General features: G+C 38.4%; 1 protein-coding gene across 2 annotated transcripts in view; it reads right to left on the bottom strand.

Annotated features, from left to right (window-relative positions):
• LOC126194898 (sister chromatid cohesion protein DCC1) overlaps positions 1 to 24,081 on the bottom strand; it is a 118,669-nt gene extending 94,588 nt beyond the window's left edge. For both annotated transcript variants that reach the window (XM_049933253.1, XM_049933252.1), the window contains exons 1-2: positions 23,964 to 24,081; positions 23,698 to 23,874 (exon numbers count right to left, since the gene is read on the bottom strand). In XM_049933253.1, coding sequence (XP_049789210.1) covers positions 23,698 to 23,874; positions 23,964 to 23,980 — 194 coding nt within the window. In that variant the 5' untranslated portion in view covers positions 23,981 to 24,081. The remainder of the gene's footprint in view (positions 1 to 23,697; positions 23,875 to 23,963) is intronic.
• Between the last annotated feature and the right edge of the window lie 252 nt (positions 24,082 to 24,333).

Raw genomic sequence — 24,333 nt, forward strand, 5'->3', positions numbered from 1 at the left:
ACAATCGACACACATAGGGGCCGGAACACAGGGGCTTCACTCGTGAAGTCTGTGTCCATAGCCACAACACAGAGGGTCCGTTGTACAGCAGGAAGATATATGCCCGAAATGTAAGCACCGATAGCATCTCATGGGTGGTGGGACGAAGGGCTTCACTTCACATCTGTAGCACGAAACCCTGATCTTCTCTAGGAGAGTGTCTCCCTCAAAAGCCAGAGTGAAGGTGCTGGTATCGGTGCAGTTGTTTACAATCCTTCTGTACACATCAAACAAAATTAATGCTGTATCGCTCCAGATTAGCCCAGAGTTCCTCACCAGTCTGCAGGATTAGATCGCCCGTGAAAAATCACTCTCTGGACAATATTCAGAGACTGGTGAGGGGTAACAGACACTGGGACTTCGCCAAGACATTCACAAGCACGAAGAACTGCAGATTGGGCAGTAGAAGAGGCCTTGATCAACAGGGAGCCTGACCGCATCTTACTGACCGACTCCACTACACCAAACTTGTCCTCAATATACTCCGCAAAAAATAATAGCTTTGTGATTGTGAATGTGTCCCCATCCACCCTAGTACAGACAAGGTAGCAGAGAAAGTGTTTCACCTCCTGTTGGATCATTCGAAGCAGCTTTCAATGATCCTTTACCATTTGAAGAGACGAGTGTTTGAGAATGGTAAGATTTTTGCAGCTTGATACGCTTCATGCACCAAGCATCCACCTTGATACCACCCACTGGGATCAGGGGCTCTCCCCATGGGCACCACCCTGCTACAGCAAGGGTCACCTGGCATGGCAGTCAATAGCGGGAGTTCCGATGCTCAGGAAGACAAGCAACCACTCCTTGGCATACATGGAGAGACCAGCTCAGGTATCAGCAGTGTGATCCCTGTGTTGTCAGGAGGCTCAGCCAGATGGTTACATAACAGCCCCACCACACGGACTAGCTACATGTGCTGGTGACCTAGCGGAATGGAAGGGGGGCTACCGTGGGAAAGTAAGGGGCGGAGACGAATCTACACCTTAGATGCTAGGGAGGGAGTTCTTCCCTAAATGGCTCACACTAAAACCAGAAAATTTATAAGCAGAGGTCAAATCCCAAGTGGGAACCTAAATGCCAAAAAGGATAAAAGAGAACAGGCAGAAGGAATAAAATTGCATGCAATACAGGGAAATAGGTGGATAGCCAGGTTGACACAAATCCGAACACCGAGAGAGGGGAAGGAGGGGACAGCTGGAAGGAGTGATGATAGGGAGGGAGCAGTACAGTGAAGGAAATGCAGTCGGGGAAGGAAGAACGGGCTTCGATAGCTTTGGGCCCATTGTGCCCCATCACGAACTCTTGAAAGAACCATGAGCCTCCTGGGGGATTGCTGTCGTAGTCTACACTCACACCTAAAGCTCCAGATGCCTGACACTCAGATCGGTACCAAACACTGTGTGTCAACAGAGTATCAAGCGAAACACCGATTTAGTTCATGCTGTGTGCTGTCATCCAGTAGAAGATGTGTAAATGGTGATTAAAAGTAACACCAGAACTACAGAGTACAGGCAAACCATATCTGTGAGATTTCCTCTGGTAGGTGAATTGGTAGAGCATCAGATCGTTGTACTGAAAGTCACAAGTTTGAAACCCACTGATGGCAATATTTTTAACAGATTACGCATTAAATTGGTATATGAGAGAACATTTTCCTGCCATGTAAAAGGACGTTTCAGAATTTGTAGCAGTGTTCTTTTGGCAGTCTGTTTTTGCTTCATTAGTTGAAAGCAGATAAACTATTGTGTACATTTGTATACATGATACCACACCTATCTATACAAATGTTCTTTATAGGTTTGCTACTTTCAACTAATAAAGCGAAAGCAGACTCCCAAAATAACATTGCTATAAAGTCCTAAATGTCCTTTTAAATGGCAGAAAAATGTCCTCCCATATAACAATTTCATACGTAACCTGTAAAAAAAAAAGTTACCATCAGTGGGTTTCGAACTCAGGACCTTTAGCATAACAATCTGATGCTCTATCAACTCACCTACCAGACATCTTCACATTCAGAGCTCCCAGATGTGGTTTGCCTATACACCATAGTTCTGGTGTTACTTTTAATTATCGTTTATGCATCTTCTACTGGCCGACAGCACATAGCACAAACTAAATCGGTGTTTTGGTTCATACTTTATTGACACACAATGTTTGGTACCTGTCCGAGTGTCTGACAACTGGAGGTTTGGGTGTCAATAGGTTAAGGTCACCCCCAACTAGTATTGCATGATCTGGGTATATACATGCTACTGATAATAGGTTTTCTTTGAATGACTCTAGAACTGTCACAGAAGAATTGGGTGGCCAATAAAAACATCTAACAATTAACTAAGTTTCAATACACCTGTTATATGCAACCCAGTAACTTCACTGTCATATCAATTTCAACTTCAATAGAGATAATATTTTTGTCAACTGCACTGAAGACTTCCCCTCTTCTGGAATCTGATCTGTCCTTCTGACCAAGACTCACTAAACATCTCAAAGCTTTCTACTTCAGGTTTTAGCCAGCCCTTGATCCTAAAAATAATCTGAGAATGAGAACTTTCCTGGAGGGCAGTAAATTTGGAAACTTTGTGTCACAAATACTTCACCAATTTGCTGGTAAAATTCTGACACTAAGTGTCTTTACTCTGAATGCAGTCTGATGCCCGTCTGCATATCGAATGGCAAGTATTCATTACAGTACTTAAAACTACTTCCCAGCCTCTTTTTTTATTTTATTTTTTTCAAACAAATAAAAGAAAAGAAAAACATGCACTTAACATAGCTGATGTAGGCTCAGTTGCAGGTAGAGCAGATTGGCAGGGTTCGGTTCATTGGTAGAATACTGAAAAATTACAAGTCTATAAAAAAGAATGTTTACAATACACACATAAGGCCCATCCTAGAATATTTCTCAATTTTATGTAACAGAGACTGCTGAATGTGTACAAAGAAGGACAGCATAAATGGTCACAGTTTTGTCTGACCCACTGAAGGGTGCCACAGAAGTGTTGAAAATGCCAACTGCCACACACATGACAAAATACACCAACCATCGTGTGAGTACTTACAAAATTTCAAGAACCAGTATTAAGTGAAGAATCTAGGAATATACTACAACCCTCTCTGTGCTGCTGCTCCTGTAGGGACTGCAAAGACAAGATTAGACTAATTAGAGAATGCACAAAGGCATTTAAGAAATTGCTTTCCTGCACTGCATACAAGAATGTAATAGACAACCTAATATGTTAAATATCTTCTGTCATACACTTGTCAGTGGTTTCAAGAAGAGAAAGAGCAAATTTTCTAATTTGCCTCATAGAATATGACAATTTGTACATATTAGTAACACTTCCCTTTTCCATCTCTTTTCACAGATAGTGTGCTGCTCACCATGTTGTTTAGCACCCTAAGATACCAATCATCATCATCATCATCATCATCATCACAATTACTAGAAAGCTCATCCCCACATGAAACCCCATATTGCCCTTTAAGGGTTTGAGAGTTATGATGTATATGTATGTTTTCTCTGTAGCTGATATTCTGATACAATTATCATGTTAATTTGGCATTGACACGACTGAGTTCATTGCCTCATAGTTTAAACGGGACAGGTTGTACCACGCAGATAAATTTACCCCACATTACTTTCATAACACTGTACTATCCCATATGCAAAACTTATATGCACCCTTTTGTTCTTATCCACTCTGTTTCATCATTGATAATAACATTATCATAAGGAAAGTCACCTGAGACAACTATAATACACACCAAGCACTGTATGACCCAATCTCTTTCTTACCTACTGCACAATCCTCACTTCCAAGCTCTCAGTTCCAGACACGGTCTGCTAAAATACACCAACAAGCCAAAACATTATGACCACTGCCCACTGCGACACTGGATGACGCTTGGTGGCATTGCAGGCACATGGTGCGGCAACACAAGCACGTAAGCACAGCAGACACGGATGGGGGGATCACCCTAGCGGAAATATGGGCTGCAAATGGGGGAAATTCATTGATACAAGCGAATTTGACAAACAGCAGATTATTATTAAGCAGAGCCTGTAAATGAGTATCTCAAAAATGGCGAAGCTGCTTAAATGTTCACACGTTACTGTTGTGAGCATCTACGGAAAGATGTATGAGAACAGTGAAACTAACACTATGCTCTAAATGGCTGGACATCCATGACTCTTCACAGTATGTGGTGTTTGGAGGTTTGTCTGCTCTGTAAAATAGGCTAGATGGTGATGTGCGATATCTCTGCTGGAAGAGCATTATGCCGGCGCATGCAAAAGTGTTTTAGAGCTCGCTGTTCATCATATGTTGTTGAACATGGTGGTCCGCAGCAGACCACCCCTGTGTGTTCACATGTTGACCAAACGACATATCAATTACACTTTCAATGGCACAGAACCATTGGGATTCAACCGTAGATCAGTGGAAACATTTCAGCTCTTCTCGTGAATCACAATTTTGCTACACTATGGCGATGGTCGTCTCCACAAACGCCATCATCGAGGTGAACAGCAGCTCGAAACGTTCAGCGCAGCGTGGTAGGCTGCTGGGAGCAGTATTATGCAATGGGAGACATTCTCTTGTGCTTCCACGGGATCTGTGGCAGTAATTGAAGACACGCTGACAGCTGCAAACCACCTGCCTCCCTTCATGCTTGATGTCTTTCCCGACGGCAATGTCATCTTTAACACTAGGAGGACCAGCGCTAGCAAAACTACCTGGAAGGATCGGTACCGGTCAGTTTCACCAATGATGTTTATCTTTCTTTCTTTTTAGTTTAACTTGTTTAATTAATTCAGTATGGTGTCTTTAAATGTTGCTAGTGTATTTTGATCACACTACTAATGTGTTATGCTGAAATTTTTCTATAGAACTCATAATTAACTTAAAAAAAAAAAAAAAAAAAAAAAAGAGAAGAAGAAGAATGACAGTAAAGAATACAGCTTAAATACAATATTCACTGAAACTAAACTATATTACTAAACTTACAAATCCAAATAAACATATCATTATAAAATAGCATTTTTTTTATCTCTATGACTTGTTTTCAATTAAAACCTCCAAACAGGTCGTAAACATACATTTATTAGGAAATACAGAGAAAGACTGCCATAAACTGTGGAAATTACGAAAAAATAACAGTGTCTTTCTCTGTGACATGTTTTCAGTCAAAGCCACTTTTTTTTTTTTTGAAAACACTTTGCATATCTATACTAAACACTTCCAAGGCATGGATCACATGTGAATTTCTTGCAGTGCATACACAGATGTTTAGTTTTATTTGAGCTTCTGCATCCTCCTCGCTGGCAGGTCTTCCACACTGGTTGTTGTCATGGTCTTCAGTCCAGAGACTGGTTTGATGCAGCTCTCCATGCTACTGTATCCTGTGCAAGCATCTTCATCTCCCAGTACCTACTGCAACCTACATCCTTCTGAATCTGCTTAGTTAATTCATATCTTGGTCTCCCTCTACGATTTTTACCCTCCACGCTTCCCTCCAGTATTAAATTGGTGATCCCTTGATGCCTCAGTATGTGTCCTAACAACTGATCCCTTTTTCTAGTCATTTTGTGCCACAAATTCCTCTTCTCCCCTAGTCTATTCAGTACCTCCTCAGTAGTTACGTGATCTAGCCATCTAATCTTCAGCATTCTTCTGTAGCACCACATTTTGAAAGCTTCTATTCTGTTCATGTCTACACTGTTTATTGTCCATGTTTCACCTCCATACATGGCTACACTCCCTACAAATACTTTCAGAAAAGACTTCCCAACACTTAATTCCATAGTCATTGTTAACAAATTTCTCTTTTTCAGAAACGCTTTTCTTGCCATAACCAGTTTACATTTTATATCCTCTATACTTTGACCATCATCAGTTACTTTGGTCCCCAAATAGCAAAACTCATTTACTATTTTAAGGGTCTCATTTCCTAATCTAATTACCTCAGCATCAGGTGATTTTAATTTGACTACATTCCATTGTCCTCATTTTGCTTTTTTTAATGTTCATCTTATATCCTCCTTTCAGCACACTGTCCATTCCGTTTCGCTGCTCTTCCAGGTCCTTTGCTGTCCTTGACAGAATAACAATGTAGACGGCAAACTTCAAAGTTTTTATTTCTTCTCCATGGATTTCAATTCCTACTGTAAATTTTACTTTTGTTTCCTTTACTATTTGCTCAATAAAAAGATTGAATAACATCAGGGATAGGCTACAATCCTGTTTCACTCTCTTCTCAAGCACTGCTTCCCTTTCATGACCCCCCACCCTCCAACTCTTTATAACTGCCATCTAGTTTCTCTACATATTGTAAATATCCTTTTACCCCCTATATTTTACACATCCCACCTTCAGAATTGGAAAGAGAGTATTCCAGTCAACATTGTCAAAAGCTTCCTCAAGTCTACAAATGCCAGAAATGTAAGTTTGCCTTTCCTTAACCTATCTTCTAAGGCAAGTTGTAGGGTCAGTATTGCCTCGTGTGTTCCAACATTTCTACGGAATTCAAACCGATCTTCCCTGAGTCCGCTTCTACCAGTTTTTCCATTTGTTTGCAACCATGACTTATTAAATTGATAGTTTGATAATTTTCACACCTGTCAATGCCTGGTTTCTTTGGAATTGCAATTATAATATTCTTCTTGAAGTCTGAAAGTATTCCGCCTGCCTCATACATCTTGCTCAGCAGATGGAAGAGTTTTGTCATGGCTGCTCTCTGCACTGGAACCTTACTTATTTCAGTAGTCACAGTGAATGTATGAACAGGCCCTTTCCTTGTTTATACAAAGAAAGAGAAGAGTTCTGGCAATCTAGAAAGAAGCATTCGCAAAGTAATTTTTTCTCCAGTTGTCTTTCTGTAAAGGATCTGTGCGCCGATTCCAGCGAGGACCAGCACGTCGAAAAACTGTGCATAGGCCATATGTGGCAGCTATGCTGGACAGTGTACAGATGAGACGTCTGGTCCGGAATATTAGTTCCATATTTTATGGAATTGCAGAAGCTAATCTGACTGAAAACACTGATGCACCATAATAACGAGGGGCACTGAACTTCCACCCAGCACAACACATTGCCACAGCGCAGCAATTAAAGTATGTCCACTGTTCCACTAAATAAAGTAAAAAAAATAAAATAAAAAAAAAACAGGGAACAAGATCACAACAAAGAAGTAAAGTATGCTAAGCAGATGTAAAAATCCATTATTAAACCTTTTACAGACATGAACCCTAAAAAACATCACACTGGTCAAAATGACCAACTGCCATACTTTAAGGGAACATTTTGGTAATCTGTACAACTTTTGTAATGGATATTTGTCTTTTACAGAAATTATAAACCACCAAAGTACATTAAAAGTCAAGAAATACAAGCCCCGTAAATTAAAACTCTTGGTATTTATTAACTATTAAACAACACTAACCGTCAGATTGACCTGTAATGTCCTTCTAGTGTTGAGCAATATAACGTCCATGTCTCGGAGCCAGAATCAAGATACAGTGGTTTGTGGAGCATCATAGTAGGCCCCAAACTCACGTTGATGTCTTGGTGACAAAATTTGCCTGATGTAAATCCTATGGAACCCACCTGGTTTGCTACCAGTTGCCATCATGCAAGTCAGCGGCCCATTATTTACACAAATTAAATGATATGTGCGTAGACATCTAAGGCCACATCCATCCACAATCCTACGAACTGCCTGTCGGATTCCTCATATGCAGAATCAATGACATATTTTGTTCCAAAAGCAGACAAGCAAGCTATTAAGCAGATGATCACAATGTTTTGGCTTATCAATGACTATCCATTGTTACATTCCCTTTATTCATTTCCTCTTATTGTGAATCCTGGGAGATTTTTCTGCGTAGACCTGTAACAATGATTTGATCCAACCCTTTCTCATTTTCCTGGTTGAAGGAGATCCTGGTTATAAAATCTACAGTTCGTAAAATATTGTGCTTCTTGTGTGTGTTGTTAACAATAAATTGACCACATCTTAAAGGATACCACACTGTTGTTCTGCCATGAGAGATACCATCAGGAAACATCATGAGTACCTCTGCTGCTTGCCAGTGGCCACACCTCAGAGCCCGAATAAATAATTCTGGCCAGCCAGATACCAGCAGTTCATCTCCCTCCATGGATTCTAGCACAATTACACTTATGGGCGGATTATCAAATACAACTTGGCTTTTCTCTAGACTCCCAATGAGGTGGGTACTTGGATTTATTGTGCATTTCCACAGTGGACTCTGACAGTGGACCAGACGTTAATCATTGGCTAATATTGCGAGTCCAGTCAGTACGAGGTAAGTCATTATCAGAGACAATTGTGAATGTGTGAATTTCTCCAGTCACGATGTAATTGGGTCATTCCATATCAATTCAACGAATTAGAGAAAATGTTGCATCTGATAGTCTCAGATTTGGCTGAAATTTAGCACACCAATGCTACCAAGTGTGGAACACTCATGTACAAAATTTTAAGTTCCCCTGCCAATTAGTTCCAGAATTATGGCTCGTGAAAGAAGGTGGTGTGAGCCAGAAATTGCAACCCGCACCTGGCAATCTATCTTCAGACCCAACTTTAGGTCTTAATAACTTTGGAACTATTCCAAACAGTCCAGTGAAATTTTTACAACCCAGTAACATCCACTTAGAGAACACACTCTATGAAACAAAACGCCAACAATATATTTCTGAGGGAAAATAAAAAATTCCAAAATGCGATTAAAAAAATGTAATACGTTACAAGGTACATATTGTAGGTGCCCCCTATACCAAATATAATTCACTCAAAAAGGGTATAAATTTTTTGTGGTAAGCTTAATGTGGCCTAAACACACACAGAACTCATCTTGTCCATATCAGTCAAAAAAACTGAGTTACATGCACACGAAAATACAAAAATTTAAAAAATTACCTGAAAAACATGGATTTTCGAAGTGTGGTAGCACAAAAGGGACAAGTGATATCCAAGCCAAATTTCAAACATTGCATAAGTAGACCATAACCTAATATGTGGCAAAATTTCAACTTGTTATTGCAATGTTATTCAATCTGTATATTGAGCAAACAGTAAAGGAAACAAAAGAAAAATTCGGAGTAGGTATTAAAATCCATGGAGAAGAAATAAAAACTTTGAGGTTCGCCGATGACACTGTAATTCTATCAGAGACAGCAAAGGACTTTGAAGAGCAGTTGAACGGAATGGACAGTGTCTTGAAAGGAGGATATAAGATGAACACCAACAAAAGCAAAATGAGGATAATGGAATGTAGTCGAATTAAGTCGGGTGATGTTGAGGGTATTAGATTAGGAAATAAGACACTTAAAGTAGTTAAGGAGTTTTGCTATTTGGGGAGCAAAATAACTGATGATGGTTGAAGTAGAGAAGATATAAAATGTAGATTGGCAATGGCAACGAAGTCGTTTCTGAAGAAGAGAAATTTGTTAACATCGAGTATAGATTAAAGTGTCAGGAAGTCGTTTCTGAAAGTCTTTGTATGGAGTGTAGCCATGTATGGAAGTGAAACATGGACGATAAATAGTTTAAACAAGAAGAGAATAGAAGCTTTCAAAATGTGGTGCTACAGAAGAATGCTGAAGATTAGATGGGTAGATCACATAACTAATGAGGAGGTATTGAATAGAATTGGGGACAAGAGGAGTTTGTGGCACAACTTGACAAGAAGAAGGGACCAGTTGGTAGGACATGTTCTGAGGCATCAAGGGATCATAAATTTAGCATTGGAGGGCAGTGTGGAGGGTAAAAATTGTAGAGGGAGACCAGGAGATGAATACACTAAACAGATTCAGAAGGATGTAGGTTGCAGTAAGTACTGGGAGATGATGAAGCTTGCACAGGATAGAGTAGCATGGAGAGCTGCATCAAACCAGTCTCAGGACTGAAGACCACAACAACAACAACAACAACAACAACAACATTGCAAGGCATTTGTGTACTACAAAAGTTGACAGAGATGTATTTGGTTATGTTTCTTTTAACACGATTTAGCAAGTAATAGTGATGATGCAGACTGCTTGTTTCAGATAAAGCTGCAGCAATTGTTGAGAACCATCGAGTAACAGAAAGTTACACAAATGGTAGTTTTCAGGGACAGAATGAGTTATTGTGAGGCAGGAACAACAAAGGAAACAAGCAACGATTACAGGTTACTCGTGTTTTTAAGAGTTTAGTTCAGACTGGTCAATACTGTTGTGGAAAGTCAGTATAGAGGCAGAAGAGTGTACTAGTGGTGCTTTTGTTCAAACAAGTTGCAGTATTGGTAGAGCACAAGCATTTGAATGTCATAAAACAAAATATGGAACAAAATGTGGCATTTGCTTTGTACTGTATGATCTGGATGAATCGGACCAAGATTTGTTGCTATGGAGATCCGGGATACACGCTGTGGGCACAAGAAGTACAGTTGCAGAAAACTTTAGTGCTTGTTATCAGCATATGAAAGTGTTTCTGGATAAGTATTCTTTCCTACAAAGAAGTTGATTTGATCCATTTCGGATTCATAAGAAGACAGTGAAGTGTAGCCTCAGAGAAATTGATATAAAATCAGTATTGAAAGTGAATCAGTGCATGTGACTTAACATGAAACCAGGACAAAAGTTATGTTCCAGGTGTGTTACACTGCTAAAAAATGAATATTCTGATAATTTACATGACCGTGATAAAGAGTATGAGCCACCTACAACCACAGCAGATGAGCAGTTAAATACTTCAGTGAGTGCTCTTGGTTTGTCTCCCATGAAGACACACAAAGTTGGGAAAAGAGACAGGCCCAGCTATGGTAGAAGAAAACTACAAGAAGCTCAAATGGAATTAAAATACAAAATAGCTGACACACTAATGGTGGAAGAGGATGAACTATCTGCTCCAAAGGAACAGAAATCATGCCAGAAATGCTCTCATTTGGACAAAATTATGCATGATTTGAAAGAAAAATGTGCCAGAAAAAAGTAACTATTCTTACCCTTGCACCTTCCAGCTGGTCTATTGACTACACTGCAAAGAAATTCAATGTTTCTACATATATGGTGAAGTAAGCTAGGAAAACAAAAGCAACCCAAGGAGTGCTTCCTCAGGGTAAGCAATTGAGTTCAGAAATAAAGGTGCTAGTGTCGGAGTTTCATGAAAATAATGACTACAGCCGAATAATGCCTGGGAAAAAAGACTATGTAATGGTGAAAATGGGAAATGTACGTGTACAGATGCAAAAAAAGACTGTTGCTATGCAACATAACAGAACTATGTGTAGAATTCAAGGAAAAGTATCCCAACACCAAAGTAGGTTTATCATCTTCTTTCAATCTTCGGCCAAAATGGGTTGTGCCCATAAATGCAAGGGGCACACACAAAGTTTGTGTATGTGAGACCCATCAAAATGCTAAGCTGATGTTCGCTGCTATAAAGGATTCTGGTCTGGATTACAAAGGTGCAATGAAGCTGCTAGTGTGTGACATCAGTTCCTACCACTGCACGATACACAGGTGTGAAAAGTGTCCTGGTAAGGCAAATCTTGCAGAACACATGAATAACAAACTGTATGGTGAACTCCTTATGGATGACGATGAACTTGTTTCTCATACACAATGGCCACACATGGATTGCTCAAGTCTTGAAACAAAGCAAAGTACAGTGGAAGATTTTGTTGAAATATGTTGTCGAAAAACGGACAAACTGACCACACACGACTTCACAGCAACAGCACAATTGGCTTATCTCCAGTTTTGTAAGGATAATTTGAAACAAGATGAAATTATAGTAATACTAGGCATTTCTGAAAATTATGCATTTATAGTTCAAGATGCCATCCAAGGATATCATTGGGACAACAGTCAAGTAACTCTCCAGCCATTTGCGATTTACTATACAGGTGAATCAGATGGTGTGTGTGTCATGAACCTGTGCGTTTTTAGTGACTGTTTAATTCATGATGCCATTGCAGTTCATGCCTCCATTCGCACTGTCACGGCATATGTGAAAAACAAGTTGCCTCACATACATTTTGAGAAATACTTCAGTGACGAGGCAGCTAGTCAGTACAAAAATTGTAAAAATCTCAAAAATTTATGCATGCATTACCACGGTTTTCAGATTCATGCAGAATGGAATTTTTTCGCAACAAGTCGTGGTAAAAATGTATGTGACGGTATTGGTGCTACCATTAAGCGCATGGTATCACGAACTATTCTGCTGCAGCCTACAGAAGGTCACATTCTAACACCTCTTACATTATTTACCTGGGTACAGAAAAATATCTCTGGCATACAATCATTCTGTGTTTCGAAAGATGAGGTGGAATCAATCGAAAAGTTGCTAAAAAGCAGACTAGAACACGTTAAAACTGTTGCAGGCACAAGGAGCCATCATCACTTGTCTCCAGCAGACTCTGACAATGTGCAGATGAGTAGACTGTCTGGTTTTAACTATAGTTTCATGCACAACATGTCTCTTCACAGTGCGTGTGACTCAGGATTCTGAAGCAAAAGCAGCAACACACAACCAGGTTGCTGTGTTGTTGCTGCTTATGATGACAAATGGTACTTAGGATGTGATGCAGAGTGCTGTGAAGAAGGTGACGTATTTGTGAACTTCATGGCACCAGCAGGCCCAGCAAGATCATTTCATTGGCCACATCTGGCAGACAGGTGTTGGATTCCTTTTGAACATATTCTTATGACAGTTCCAGTTCCTACCAGAGTGTCAGGAAGACAGTACTCTCAATGTACAGAGTACAGTAGCTAAAATGTGGGAGAACTTCTGTTCAAAGCACAATCGAATGATTTTTAGCAGTTAAGGTGCAGTAAACATTAATGATAGGTTGTGTTAATCTGTCTATATGTTGTTGCTTAGTGGGAGAGGATAAGAAGAGGCAGAACAGTTTACGATATGTTTTTACAAAATTGTGTTGTGGAACAATGGCCACATCACCAAATACATCTGTCAACTTCCTTTGTACACAAATGTCTTGCAATAACATGCTGAAATATTGAGATATATATCATTATGGTCTACTTATGCAGTGTGTGAAATTTGGCTTGGATATCACTTGTCCCTTTTGTGCCACCACATTTCGAAAATCTATTTATTTTTTATTTATTTATTTATTTTGATCCAACATCAACTGATTACAAAAAAAGTTTTTTTTTGTTCCAGTCTTCTGGATAAGTCAGAGCCTTACTTACTAGGGTTACATATTATTGGCTGGCACTTATCTACACAACTTGCTCTAAATTTAGTTGAGAGAACAGAGTTACATATATGGACTATACATAAACAAAATTGTTGTTGCCATACTTAGATTAAGGAATCTACAGTTTGTAACACAGTATTCATATCTGACATTCAAATGTTTACAGTTTGTGACACAGTCTAAGATCTGAGATTACATATATTTTTAGACAGATGGTCTTCCAACATACGAGTGTACTAAATCTAGAAACTGATCTATTGAATATACAGGACTGTTTAGGAGCCATAATTTTAATTTCATTTTTAGTTTTGTAATGGGCAATTTGGAGATATTAGGATGGAAGCAATTCAGTAGTTTTATGCCTGCATAGTGAGGGCTTTTCTCATAAAGTGTTGTTCTATGAGAGATGATGTGGGGTCTCTCTCTGCCTCTAGTGTTGTGATCGTGTATTTCTTTATGAAGTGTTTTGTTACTATTTACTGCCATAATGATTATCTTCAGCACATACAGGTTATGAATAGTTAGTATTTTAAATTCTTTAAACAAATTTCTGCAGGACTCCCTGGCACATTTCTTTCCCATAATTCTAAGTGCCTTCTTTTGTAAGGTAAGTACACTTTTCATATTACCGTTACTGCTGGATCCCCAAACCTCTATCCCATAACTTAGATGGGATTCAAATAGTGCAAAATATATTTGCCTCAGAGTGGTGATGTTACAAAAAGGTCTCAGTTTTCTTAGGACATATATGGTAGTACATAGCTTTTTGCAAATATCATTCACATGATCAGACCAGTTTAACTCTGCATCTAGTGTCAGGCCAAGAAATTTGGTCAAGTATTGTTTTTTAATGTATTCGTCACCCATTAAGATTTTGTTTTCATGAGTTTTTTGCCTCCCAAGATCAAATTCAATATAGACAGATTTATTTGTGTTTAATTTTAGTTTGTTTTCATTAAAATACTGCAGAATTAAGCCTGCTGCAGTATTGGATTCCACTTCGAGCTGTGAATAGCTTGGATTGCTGCATATTAACGTGGTATCATCTGCATATAAGATAGCTGTTGCAAGGTTTGTTATGGACTGAATATCATTTACATAGATAATAAAAAGAAGTGGTCCTAATATTGACCCCTGTGGAATACCAAAATTTATGTCAGTGGTGTTTGATTTGCATGCTCCCTCTGCAGTGCTAATAGACACAAACTGCTTCCTGTTTGTCAAGTAGGATCTCATCAGATTACGGACTGTGCCTCGAATGCCATAGATCCACAGTTTGTCCAGCAATATGGTCATATCAACACAGTCAAATGCTTTTTGTAAGTCTAGAAAGATGCCACATACATGTTCTTTATTATCTATTGCTTGAGTGACACCTTCGACTAAGTTGGATGCTGCTGTAATGGTGGATAACCCCTTGACAAACCCATACTGCCCCTTAGAAATCACTTTTTTGCGTACCAGGAAGTTCCAGATTCTTATGTATATTACTTTCTCAAAGATTTTGGATATTATTGGAAGAACAGAAATGGGTCGAAAGTTTTCTACTAAATTGCTGTTTCCTTTTTTAAAAATAGGCACAACTCGGGCAATTTTCAACTCATCTGGAAATAGACCATCTTCCATATGAGAATTGATAACTGTTGATAAAGGTGATGCAATTTTACGTATACATTTCTTAAGAGTTTCCAGACTAAGACCATCATATCCTGCTGCATGGGAATTCTTTAAGCTACTCACTATTTTAATTATTTCTTCTTTACTTGTTGGCATCAAAAATATACTTCCTGACACTGGTGTTCCTCTGAATTTGTATTTATGATTTTTAAGCTGATTGTTTATGCTGGAGCCAATAGAAGCAAAGTAATTGTTAAATAGATCTGCTATCTTATTCTGATCAGTTTCTATTGTGCCGTTTACCATCAAGTGATTTTCAGTTGTATGTTTCCCAGATTTACCAATTTCTCTATTTACTAGTGACCATGATGTTTTGGAGATATTATTTGAGTTCTGAATGACACTTTCAAAATGTTTCTGTTTTTCTGAAATTTGGAGGTCTACATAGTATTTCTGATACTTTTTGAACTCTTCTTTTAATTGTTTATTGCTCAAGTCATTTAACATAGCATACTCATACCATCTTAGTTTTTCTCTAGCTTCAGTGACTGAACTTGATATCCAGTTTCGGGTTACAGCATGTGACTGAATTCTCTTTTTTATTAATGGACAGGCTTTATTAAGAATGTAGAATAGTTCACTTGAGAATTTGCCGTAACTATGAAGTGTAGTTACAACACTGTTCCAATCCACATTCCTTAGCATATTATTCAACTGAGTTATATTTTGGTCTGTATTCATCCTAATATATCTGTAGCAACTGTGTGTAGGAACCTTTTTTATGTGCACACTTAGTTCTACTGCATGGTGGTCTGACAAAGCACTTATAATAACAGAAGATGTAAGATCGTAAAGACGAATACCAGTGATTATGTTATCTATTGCAGACTGGCATGTTTCAGTCTCCCTGGTTGCAGTGTTTATCAGGTATCTTACATTATATTCAAGCAGAGTATTCTTGAACAGTCTAGTGCGTAACTTATCTGCTAATACATTTATGTTGAAATCTCCTATAATTACTAACTTGTTCAAGTGTGATATAAAAACATTCTCTATCGTGTTACAAAATTTTGTTAAGAAAACTTCGAAGTTTCCACCTAGCGGTCTATATAAACATATAACATAAATTTCATCATTTGGTATCTTTATACGTGCTGCACATAATTCAATTGTTCCTTCTAATGAATATTTACTTACATTTACAGAATTAAAATCAAATGTTCTCTTTACATACATTGATACACCTCCACCTCTGATAGTAGATCTGCAAAACTTATTAGCTAGTACCATGTTTAGAGGTTTAAAAAGTTCTAATTTGGCATCAGATAGCCAGTGTTCACTAATACCAAGCACATCAGGCATAGTTTCATTTACAAACACGTCTAATTGTTCATATTTCTTGCTCAAGCCCTGTACATTCTGGTGGATTATTTTAAAGTTGTAAATACCTTGTTGTAGATTTCTCTGCTTTACCGACTTAAATAAGGTCAAATCTCTGTTTCTCTTGTGGGCTTCCTCTTCTTTCTGGTTTCCACTAAAAAATCATTTAGATGGGATGGAGGCACTGGCTTCCGTCTGCTGTCAAGTTTTTTTAGTTGACAGTACTGGTTCTGCTAATGTTGGAGTTGATTCTGCTGCTATTGTAAATGGTTCTGCTGTTGCTAATGATGGTTCTGTTGCTTTTGCTGTTGATTGTGTAACCGTTCTTGATGCTTTTACTACTTTTGGCAGAGTTGGTCCAGCTACCATTGATTCTGTTGCTGTTAGCAGAGGTGGCTCTGCAGTTGATGCAGCTGCTGTTGCTGCTTTTGTTGTTGTTGTTGTTGCTGTGATTGTTTCTGATGCTTTTAGCATTTTTTGTGGAAATACTTCTGCAGGTGCTTGCTTTAAAACTGCTGGAGCTAATGGTAATGACATGCTGTCACTATGTTTGTTCAGTCTCTCTAACATTTCACTGACTTTTCCACACAAAAGTTTCTTGCCCTTTTTGTTCAGATGCATCCCATGTTTCGTGAAGCAGTCTCTCTTAAGAAAACCTGTACAAAGAAAGTTTGTATTTGGATACATTTTGCATATTTCCTGAAATTGTGAGTTGGCTTCCCTAATTTCAGCGTTTACACACAAAGTGGGGATAAGGTCATGTCTACAAGGAATGCTAGTGACAATCACGTTCTGCTTCTTAGTACCGTCCAGAAATTTCCTTAAGTTGTGCACAGCATTCAGTAACTCATTCCTGTACACATCATTGGCACCTCCAATTAATAAAATATAACGATTTGTGCTTTTTTTGTTGTCTTTTATGACGTCCTTTATAATTTCCCGCATTGGAGCGCCTGGTTTTACGCAACTGTAGACTTTTAAATCATGATGATTATTGAGAATTTCCGCAAGACCGCGTCCTTGGCTATCAGAGTAAATATTTAGGCCTACCTCATTTTCTGTGCTGTTGGCAGAGTACGATGTTTTTGGCATAAATACTGATGTTTCAGCGGGTTCAGTAAGAAGCTGAATCGTGTTTTTCAGGTAATTTTTTAAATTTTTGTATTTTCGTGTGCATGTAACTCAGTTTTTGTGACTGATATGGGCAAGATGAGTTCCGTGTGTGTGTGTTTAGGCCACATTAAGGTTACCACAAAAAAATTTATACCCTTTTTGAGTGAATTATATTTGGCACAGAGGGCACCTACAATATGTACCTTTTAACGTATTACATTTTTTAAATAACATTTTGGAATTTTTCATTTTCCCTCAGAAATATGTTGTCGCTGTTTTGATTCATGGAGTGTGTTCTCTAAATGGATGTTACTGGGTTGTAAAAATTTCACTGGACTGTTTGGAATAGCTCCAAAGTTATTAAGACCTGAAGTTGGGTCTGAAGATAGATTGCCAGATGCGGGTTGCAATTTCCGGGTCACGCCACCTTCTTTCACAAGTCATAATTCTGGAACTAACAGAGGGGAAACTAATACTTTGTACACGAGTGTTCCACACATGGTAGAATTAGTGTACTGAATTTCAGTCAAATCTGAGACTATGAGCTGGAGCCCCTGGTTGAACTGACATCGAATGACCCAATTGTGTAACTAGAAAACTGGCTGCATGGTCATTCAAAAGCCACAATGCAACTTATAAGTTTCTTGCTTTCAGAACACATTACCATGGATCCACACTATATGTCAAGAAGTATGAGGAACGTTACCAGCAACAAATCACACTCTTGCTAAAACAGCACCAGGAGCAGTTTAATATTTTACTAGCATTCCTGCAACAGCAACAGCTAATAGAAGTGGTCCCCGCAAGTTTGTCCATCCCCTCAACAGTACCATTACCATCAATCACATTCTTTCTGGCATATAAATGGAATGGGAAAGTTATGAAAAACACCTATGTCAGCACTCACAAGCTCAAAAATTTCTTTTCCTTGATTGGTCTGCCTTAGAAATCCATCAGCTCTTATGGCAGCTGTCTTTGCTCACTGATCTGGTAGCTTGGTAGCTCTAACTTATGATAACATTTGTGATCTCTTGCATGCTAAAATGCATGTTTTGGCTTCCTACTTGCAATTCCATTATTGCAACAAGAAAGCAAATTAATCCTATTATGTGTGATTATCAGAAGTCCTATGCAGAGTCTTTCATTCAAGATGTGGTTGTCACATTCACCCTTGAACCACTTAAACTTTCTTACTCCTTCTTCACAAAAGTCCTCCAGATTATTTCTGCTTCGATACAGCACACTGCCAGCTTGCAGCTACAAGAGTGTCTTCATGCTTGTAAAGTTGCTGGCATTCAAATGCCATCATAAGACACGAGCCCCCAGCCACAACTTTTTTCTTCCTTTACAGCCAACAAGCTCGACCCATTGTCTGGGGACATCCTCTACAGGAACTAAGTAGCCATCGTCATAGTTACAGACACTGAGATGTATATCCAATTTATCAGATTGTTTCCAGGCCCATCACAAATCACAATGCACGTACCACATCTAAAGGTGTCTATGTTGTGGAAAATACTGTCAGATTGCAGAAGTTTGGAAAAGTGAACCACAAGGTCATAATTTCTATACACCAATGGACATCCACACAATTACAGCAGCAGTGCACCTAGATCAGACATCTCCACGCATCTTTCTGCAACATGAAATAAAGAAGCAGCACATGCCTTTCGGGACTGATACATATGCTGCTGTGACCCTCATTAATCTCGAGACATATAAGAGGCTCAGTTGCCTAACATTACAGAAGTAACCTCATAAGTTAATTGCCTATAACAAACAAACCATGATCACTGCAAAAAGAGTCATAGCAAAACATCCAACACTCTCTGGACCCAATAGTTGTCAAGAATTCAGCAGTCTGGCACCTGCCTCACTCACAGTTAATTTTGTGTTGTCATTCCCCTTTAAACTGCTTTGTGTGTCTACTCATAGATATTTTATGGAAGCAACTACTTCTAGCGATTGTTCTAAAAACATGTAACTGTACAATAATGTGTCTTTCGGTGTTTGTAGACGTGATACATTACATCTGTTTATGTAAGGAGTCAATCGCCACTCCCTCACCAGGCACCGATCCTCTGCAGGTCTTCCTGCATTTTGCTACAATCTTCTAGCACTGAGATTTCTCTGTATACAACAGCATCATCTGCAAAAAAGCCTCTCAGAACTTCTGACGTTATTTACTACACCATTTATGTATACAGTGAAATGTAATAGTCCTATTACATTCTGCTTGGGGCACACCTGAAGGTACTTTTATGCCTGAAGATTTTTCTCCATTGAGAATGCTATGTTGTGTTCTGTTTGCTAGAAGCTCTTCAGTCCAATCACACAGTCATTCTGATATTCGGTACACACTATTTTTTTTTTTTTTCATTAGGCAGCAGTGCTTAACTGTATCAAATGCCTTCCAGAAGTCAAGGAACACAACATCTACCTGGGCACTAGTATCTAATGCTTTCTGGTTTTCATGTAAGAACAGAGTAAGCTCGGTTTCACACGATTGTTGTTTTTGGATCCTATGTTGACTCCTATAGAGGAGATTTTCAATCTCTAGAAATGTCATGATACACGAGCATAAAATATATTCCAAAATCATATAACAAAGTCATAAATAATAAAGTATTTGTATGGAGTGTAGCCATGTATGGTAGGGAAATGTGGACGATAAATAGTTTAGACAGGAAGAGAATAGAAGCTTTCGAAATGTGGTGCTACAGAAGAATGCTGAAGATTAAATGGGTAGATCACATAACTAATGAGGAGGTATTGAATAGAATTGAAGAGAAATTTGTGGCACAACTTGACTAGAAGAAGGGATTGGTTGGCAAGGCATATTCTGAGGCATCAAGGGATCACCAATTTAATATTGGAGGGCAGCGTGGAGGCAGTTTTGTGCATCTGTTCGGTGTTTTGTGAATCTGTTCAGTGACCCTTCTTGAAAACAGAAATGACCTGCATTTTTCCCCAATCGTTAGGACTGCTTTGCTCCTCCAGAGAACTATGGTACAGCACTGTTAGAAGAGAAGCAACTTCTTTTGCATTCTCTATAGAGAATCACATTGCTATCCCATCAGGTCAGCAATTTCAGTTGCTTTTCTGACCCATGGTCACTTATCTTAATATGTGTCACTTTGCCATTTATGTAATGATGTAAAGGAGAAACTACAGTGCAACTTCCTCTGTGAAACAGTTTTGGAAAAACAAATTTAGTGTTTTGAGCGTTTCTCTGCCATGCTCCATTTCAATGTAATTATGGTCGCAGGGCACCTGGACAGATAACTTTGATTGGTTTACTGATTTAACATAAGACCAAAACCTCCTAGTATTTTATATCAGTCAGTAGCAATAATTTTACTTTGAAATTCGTTGAATGCTGGGTCCATGGCTCTACTTACCCAAATTTAGGCTTTGTTTAGTTTATCTTTGTCTGCAAAGCTTCATTGTGTTTAAATTTGTAATGAGGCTCTCTTTAGTGAACGTCTCGTATAAAAATTACTTTGAGCAGAAAGTTAGAGAACTAACGTCTTACACCTCCCAGCAACAAACAGACCTGAACTTTTCCAGTGAGTTAACACAGAGGAAGGCATCAGTGATCATAAGTCTGTGATAGCATTAATGACTACGGGTGTTGTAAGTGCTGTTGAGAAAGGTGGAAAATAATTTTGATTAGCAAGAGTGACAGACAGAATACACATTTACAAAGTATCTCAGTAACCAACATCAAAAACTCTGTGCTGATGGGATGAATTTGTGGAGCACTTTTGGATAAAATTCAAAATCATCATTTAATATATCTTAAACAATTACGTTTCAAGCAAGTGCTTATAGGATAGGAAAAACTCACTGCCATTTAATACCCTTATTGGAAAGTTGCTATGGAAACAAAGAGAGCACCAGATTTAAGAGAAGTCGAAACCTTGCAGACAAACAAAATCTAAAAGAAGTGACAATGAGTGCAACGAGAGAATCATTCAATGACATTAAAAGTAAAATTTTGGCAATCGATCTGATTACATCCTTAATAAATTTTGGTTTTATGTAAAATCAGTAAGCAGATTTATATCATTTATTCACTCAACCAGCGACCATATCTGAATTTGGTCTTCTGGATATGTTTCACAACAGAAGATCGTAGTGTGGTCCCTCCTCTCAACCATCACACGAATGCCAAAATTGCAGATATTAAGATAAGTGCTCATGGAACAATGCAACTACAGTCACTTAGTACTTGAAAGGCATCTGGATCAGATGAGGTACCCAAAAGATTCTATAACAGATTATGTGAAAGAAATTACTCCCTTAATAGCAACAGTCTGTTATAGGTTGGAGAGCAACAGAAGGTATCTAGCAACTGAAGAAAGTGCACGTCATTCCAGTTTTCAAGAAGGATTACAGGGTAAATGCACATAATTACAGACGTGTATCACTGACACCAATCTGTTCTAAATTATGGAACATGTTTTAAGTTTATGTATTATGATGTTTTTGAACAGTAAAAATCTCAACTGTAAAAATCAACAGGGATTCCAGAGACAGAGGTCTTATGAAATACAGATCACTCTGTTCACCTCTGGTAATCAAAGTATTGTATGTATTGACACTCAGGGTGATGTAATGTTCCTTGAATTCAGGAAGGCTCATTTGATACAATTCTACAATGTCATTTAGTAAGAAAAATATGTGCTCCTGAGTACCAAACCAGATTTGTGACTGGATTATAGAATTCCTTTCAGAAAGGACTCAACAGAATGGAATTCATGGGTGTTCAGTTAATTTCCGAAATACCCTAAAGTGGAATGACCACATAAAACAAAGTCGCAAAAACAGATGTCAAACAGATTCATAAGAAGAATCTTAGGGAAATATAAGTAATTCATGAAAGACGTGGCTTACCAAACACTTGTTTACCGATTCTTGATTATTTCTCATCAGTCTGGGACCCTTACCAGATTGGATTAATAGCAGAGAAAGACAAGACCCAACAAATAGCAGCATGTTTTGTCACAGTATTGCTCAGTCAGGGTGAGATTGTTATGAAGATACTCAACAAGCTCTGAGATTCTGAGAGAGTATTTTCAGTAAAAGGTTAGATAACATACTGCTTCCTCCCATGTACAACTCAAAACATGACCACAACAAAAGAATTCAAGAAATTAAAGCTAAAACAGGGTTTACTGACTCTTGTTCTTCCCACACACCATTCACAAATGGAACGGGAAAGGTATGATTGGATAGTGGTACCAGAAATATCCTCTGCCACATAGCATCATGTGCTTTGCAAAGTATAGTCACATGTTAGGCGTACTAACAATTTCAAAAAGATACTTTACCTCGCATGTAATAGACCACAACATTGACATGCTTCACATCTACTTCACATAAACTGTTACTGCTCGCTTTGTTGCTGAATAAATACTTATTTTAACTACATGCCTCAACAATAGTGTTACAAAACGGTGCTTCTTTAAGTCCTGAGTAGATATTTATTGCTTACAACTAAACTAACACTTCTACATTTCCATGCAGATTTTCAAATACATTCGTTCAGTGGTTTGTAAAGCATGTTTGAAAACATACGTATTCGACAAGCTGACCACCGTCATATGATTACGCTGTTTCATTTTAGGTACCAATTGTCTTTACTGACAAATTTACATACAGTTAAACATAAAACCATTCTGACGTGGTTAAGGAAAAATGTATCAACACAAATATGTACTTATAATCTGGTTTGGCCTGCTACTTACGTAATACAGTGTTTGCCGCATTTTACGCACACCGGATTTGGTTGAAAGCATCTCTCACTGTGTGAACGACGGCAACATTGCGTGTTTAAGTATTTTGCATATTCTCACTTCTTGTTATCTTAGGGGATAGTGTACATTCAATAAAAAAATATGTATTTGGCGGACGCGAATAGTTTGAATATCTTGTAAATTACACACACAGCTCGTTACTGGTCTCTGGATTCTTGCACGCATTATCTAGTGATACTTAATGCTTCAATGTGCTGATAATAAAACACAGTATTAACTGTACTGAAATTTGTGCAATTACAATCACAAACACAATAATTGATTTCATGATGACACTACCTCCTTGCATAACGTGTTTGATGGAATCTACATATTACGATTAGTGACGAATAAAATCGAGGGTCTACAAAATGGCTATTCACTAACTTTAAAAGTCTTTATCGCGACGAACATCACCCCAAGCCATGACTTTTATATCATGTCAGTCACATCTAAATAACGTTCAACACGAATCTTTAACACAGTCATGACAGCAAAGTTATTTGGCCTCACCTGTCACCTTCTTCTAGAGTATTTAGTAATTTCGTGTCCAACTGAAACAATCTATAGTTTTCCACTGCCTCGCTGCGGGAAGCGAAGTTCAGAATCTGTGTTACAGGAAGCAACTCACTTTCTTCCAACTTCGCATGATGTATCACCGTCCTAATTTCATCTATTGTCCTCTCGTACCTGGAATAATATAGAGTGTAAGGACTACTTGTCATACACATTAAGCAATGTAAAAAAAACTGATGACCTATAAATAAATACTCTAGTACCTGACAGTTTCAGCCATAACGCAAACACACGTAAACACTGCACTTTACACTTCGCGCCAAATATTGTCAAAGCAACACAGTCGCTCAGATATAAAACCTCAAGCGATAGAAGCTCCAAGCATTGGAAACTTGCAAATCCATCACCTCTCCAAGCATCGTGAAAAACAACTCACCCGAGAAACACAATACAGGCACACTGGAATGCCAGCTGGCTTAACAGTATTGTATTTATTGGCCTTAAGCGTACACCATATAGTGTGCACGTACACAAAAGATGACATCGATTGCACTTTTTAATGCTAAATGGTGGATAATAAATAAATAAAGAAACCTTACATAAAATATACAGGTACTGACAGAGAATTGCTGT

Source organism: Schistocerca nitens, chromosome 7 (assembly GCF_023898315.1).
Source record: "Schistocerca nitens isolate TAMUIC-IGC-003100 chromosome 7, iqSchNite1.1, whole genome shotgun sequence".
In the NCBI taxonomy this organism is placed as follows: Eukaryota; Metazoa; Arthropoda; class Insecta; order Orthoptera; family Acrididae; genus Schistocerca; species Schistocerca nitens.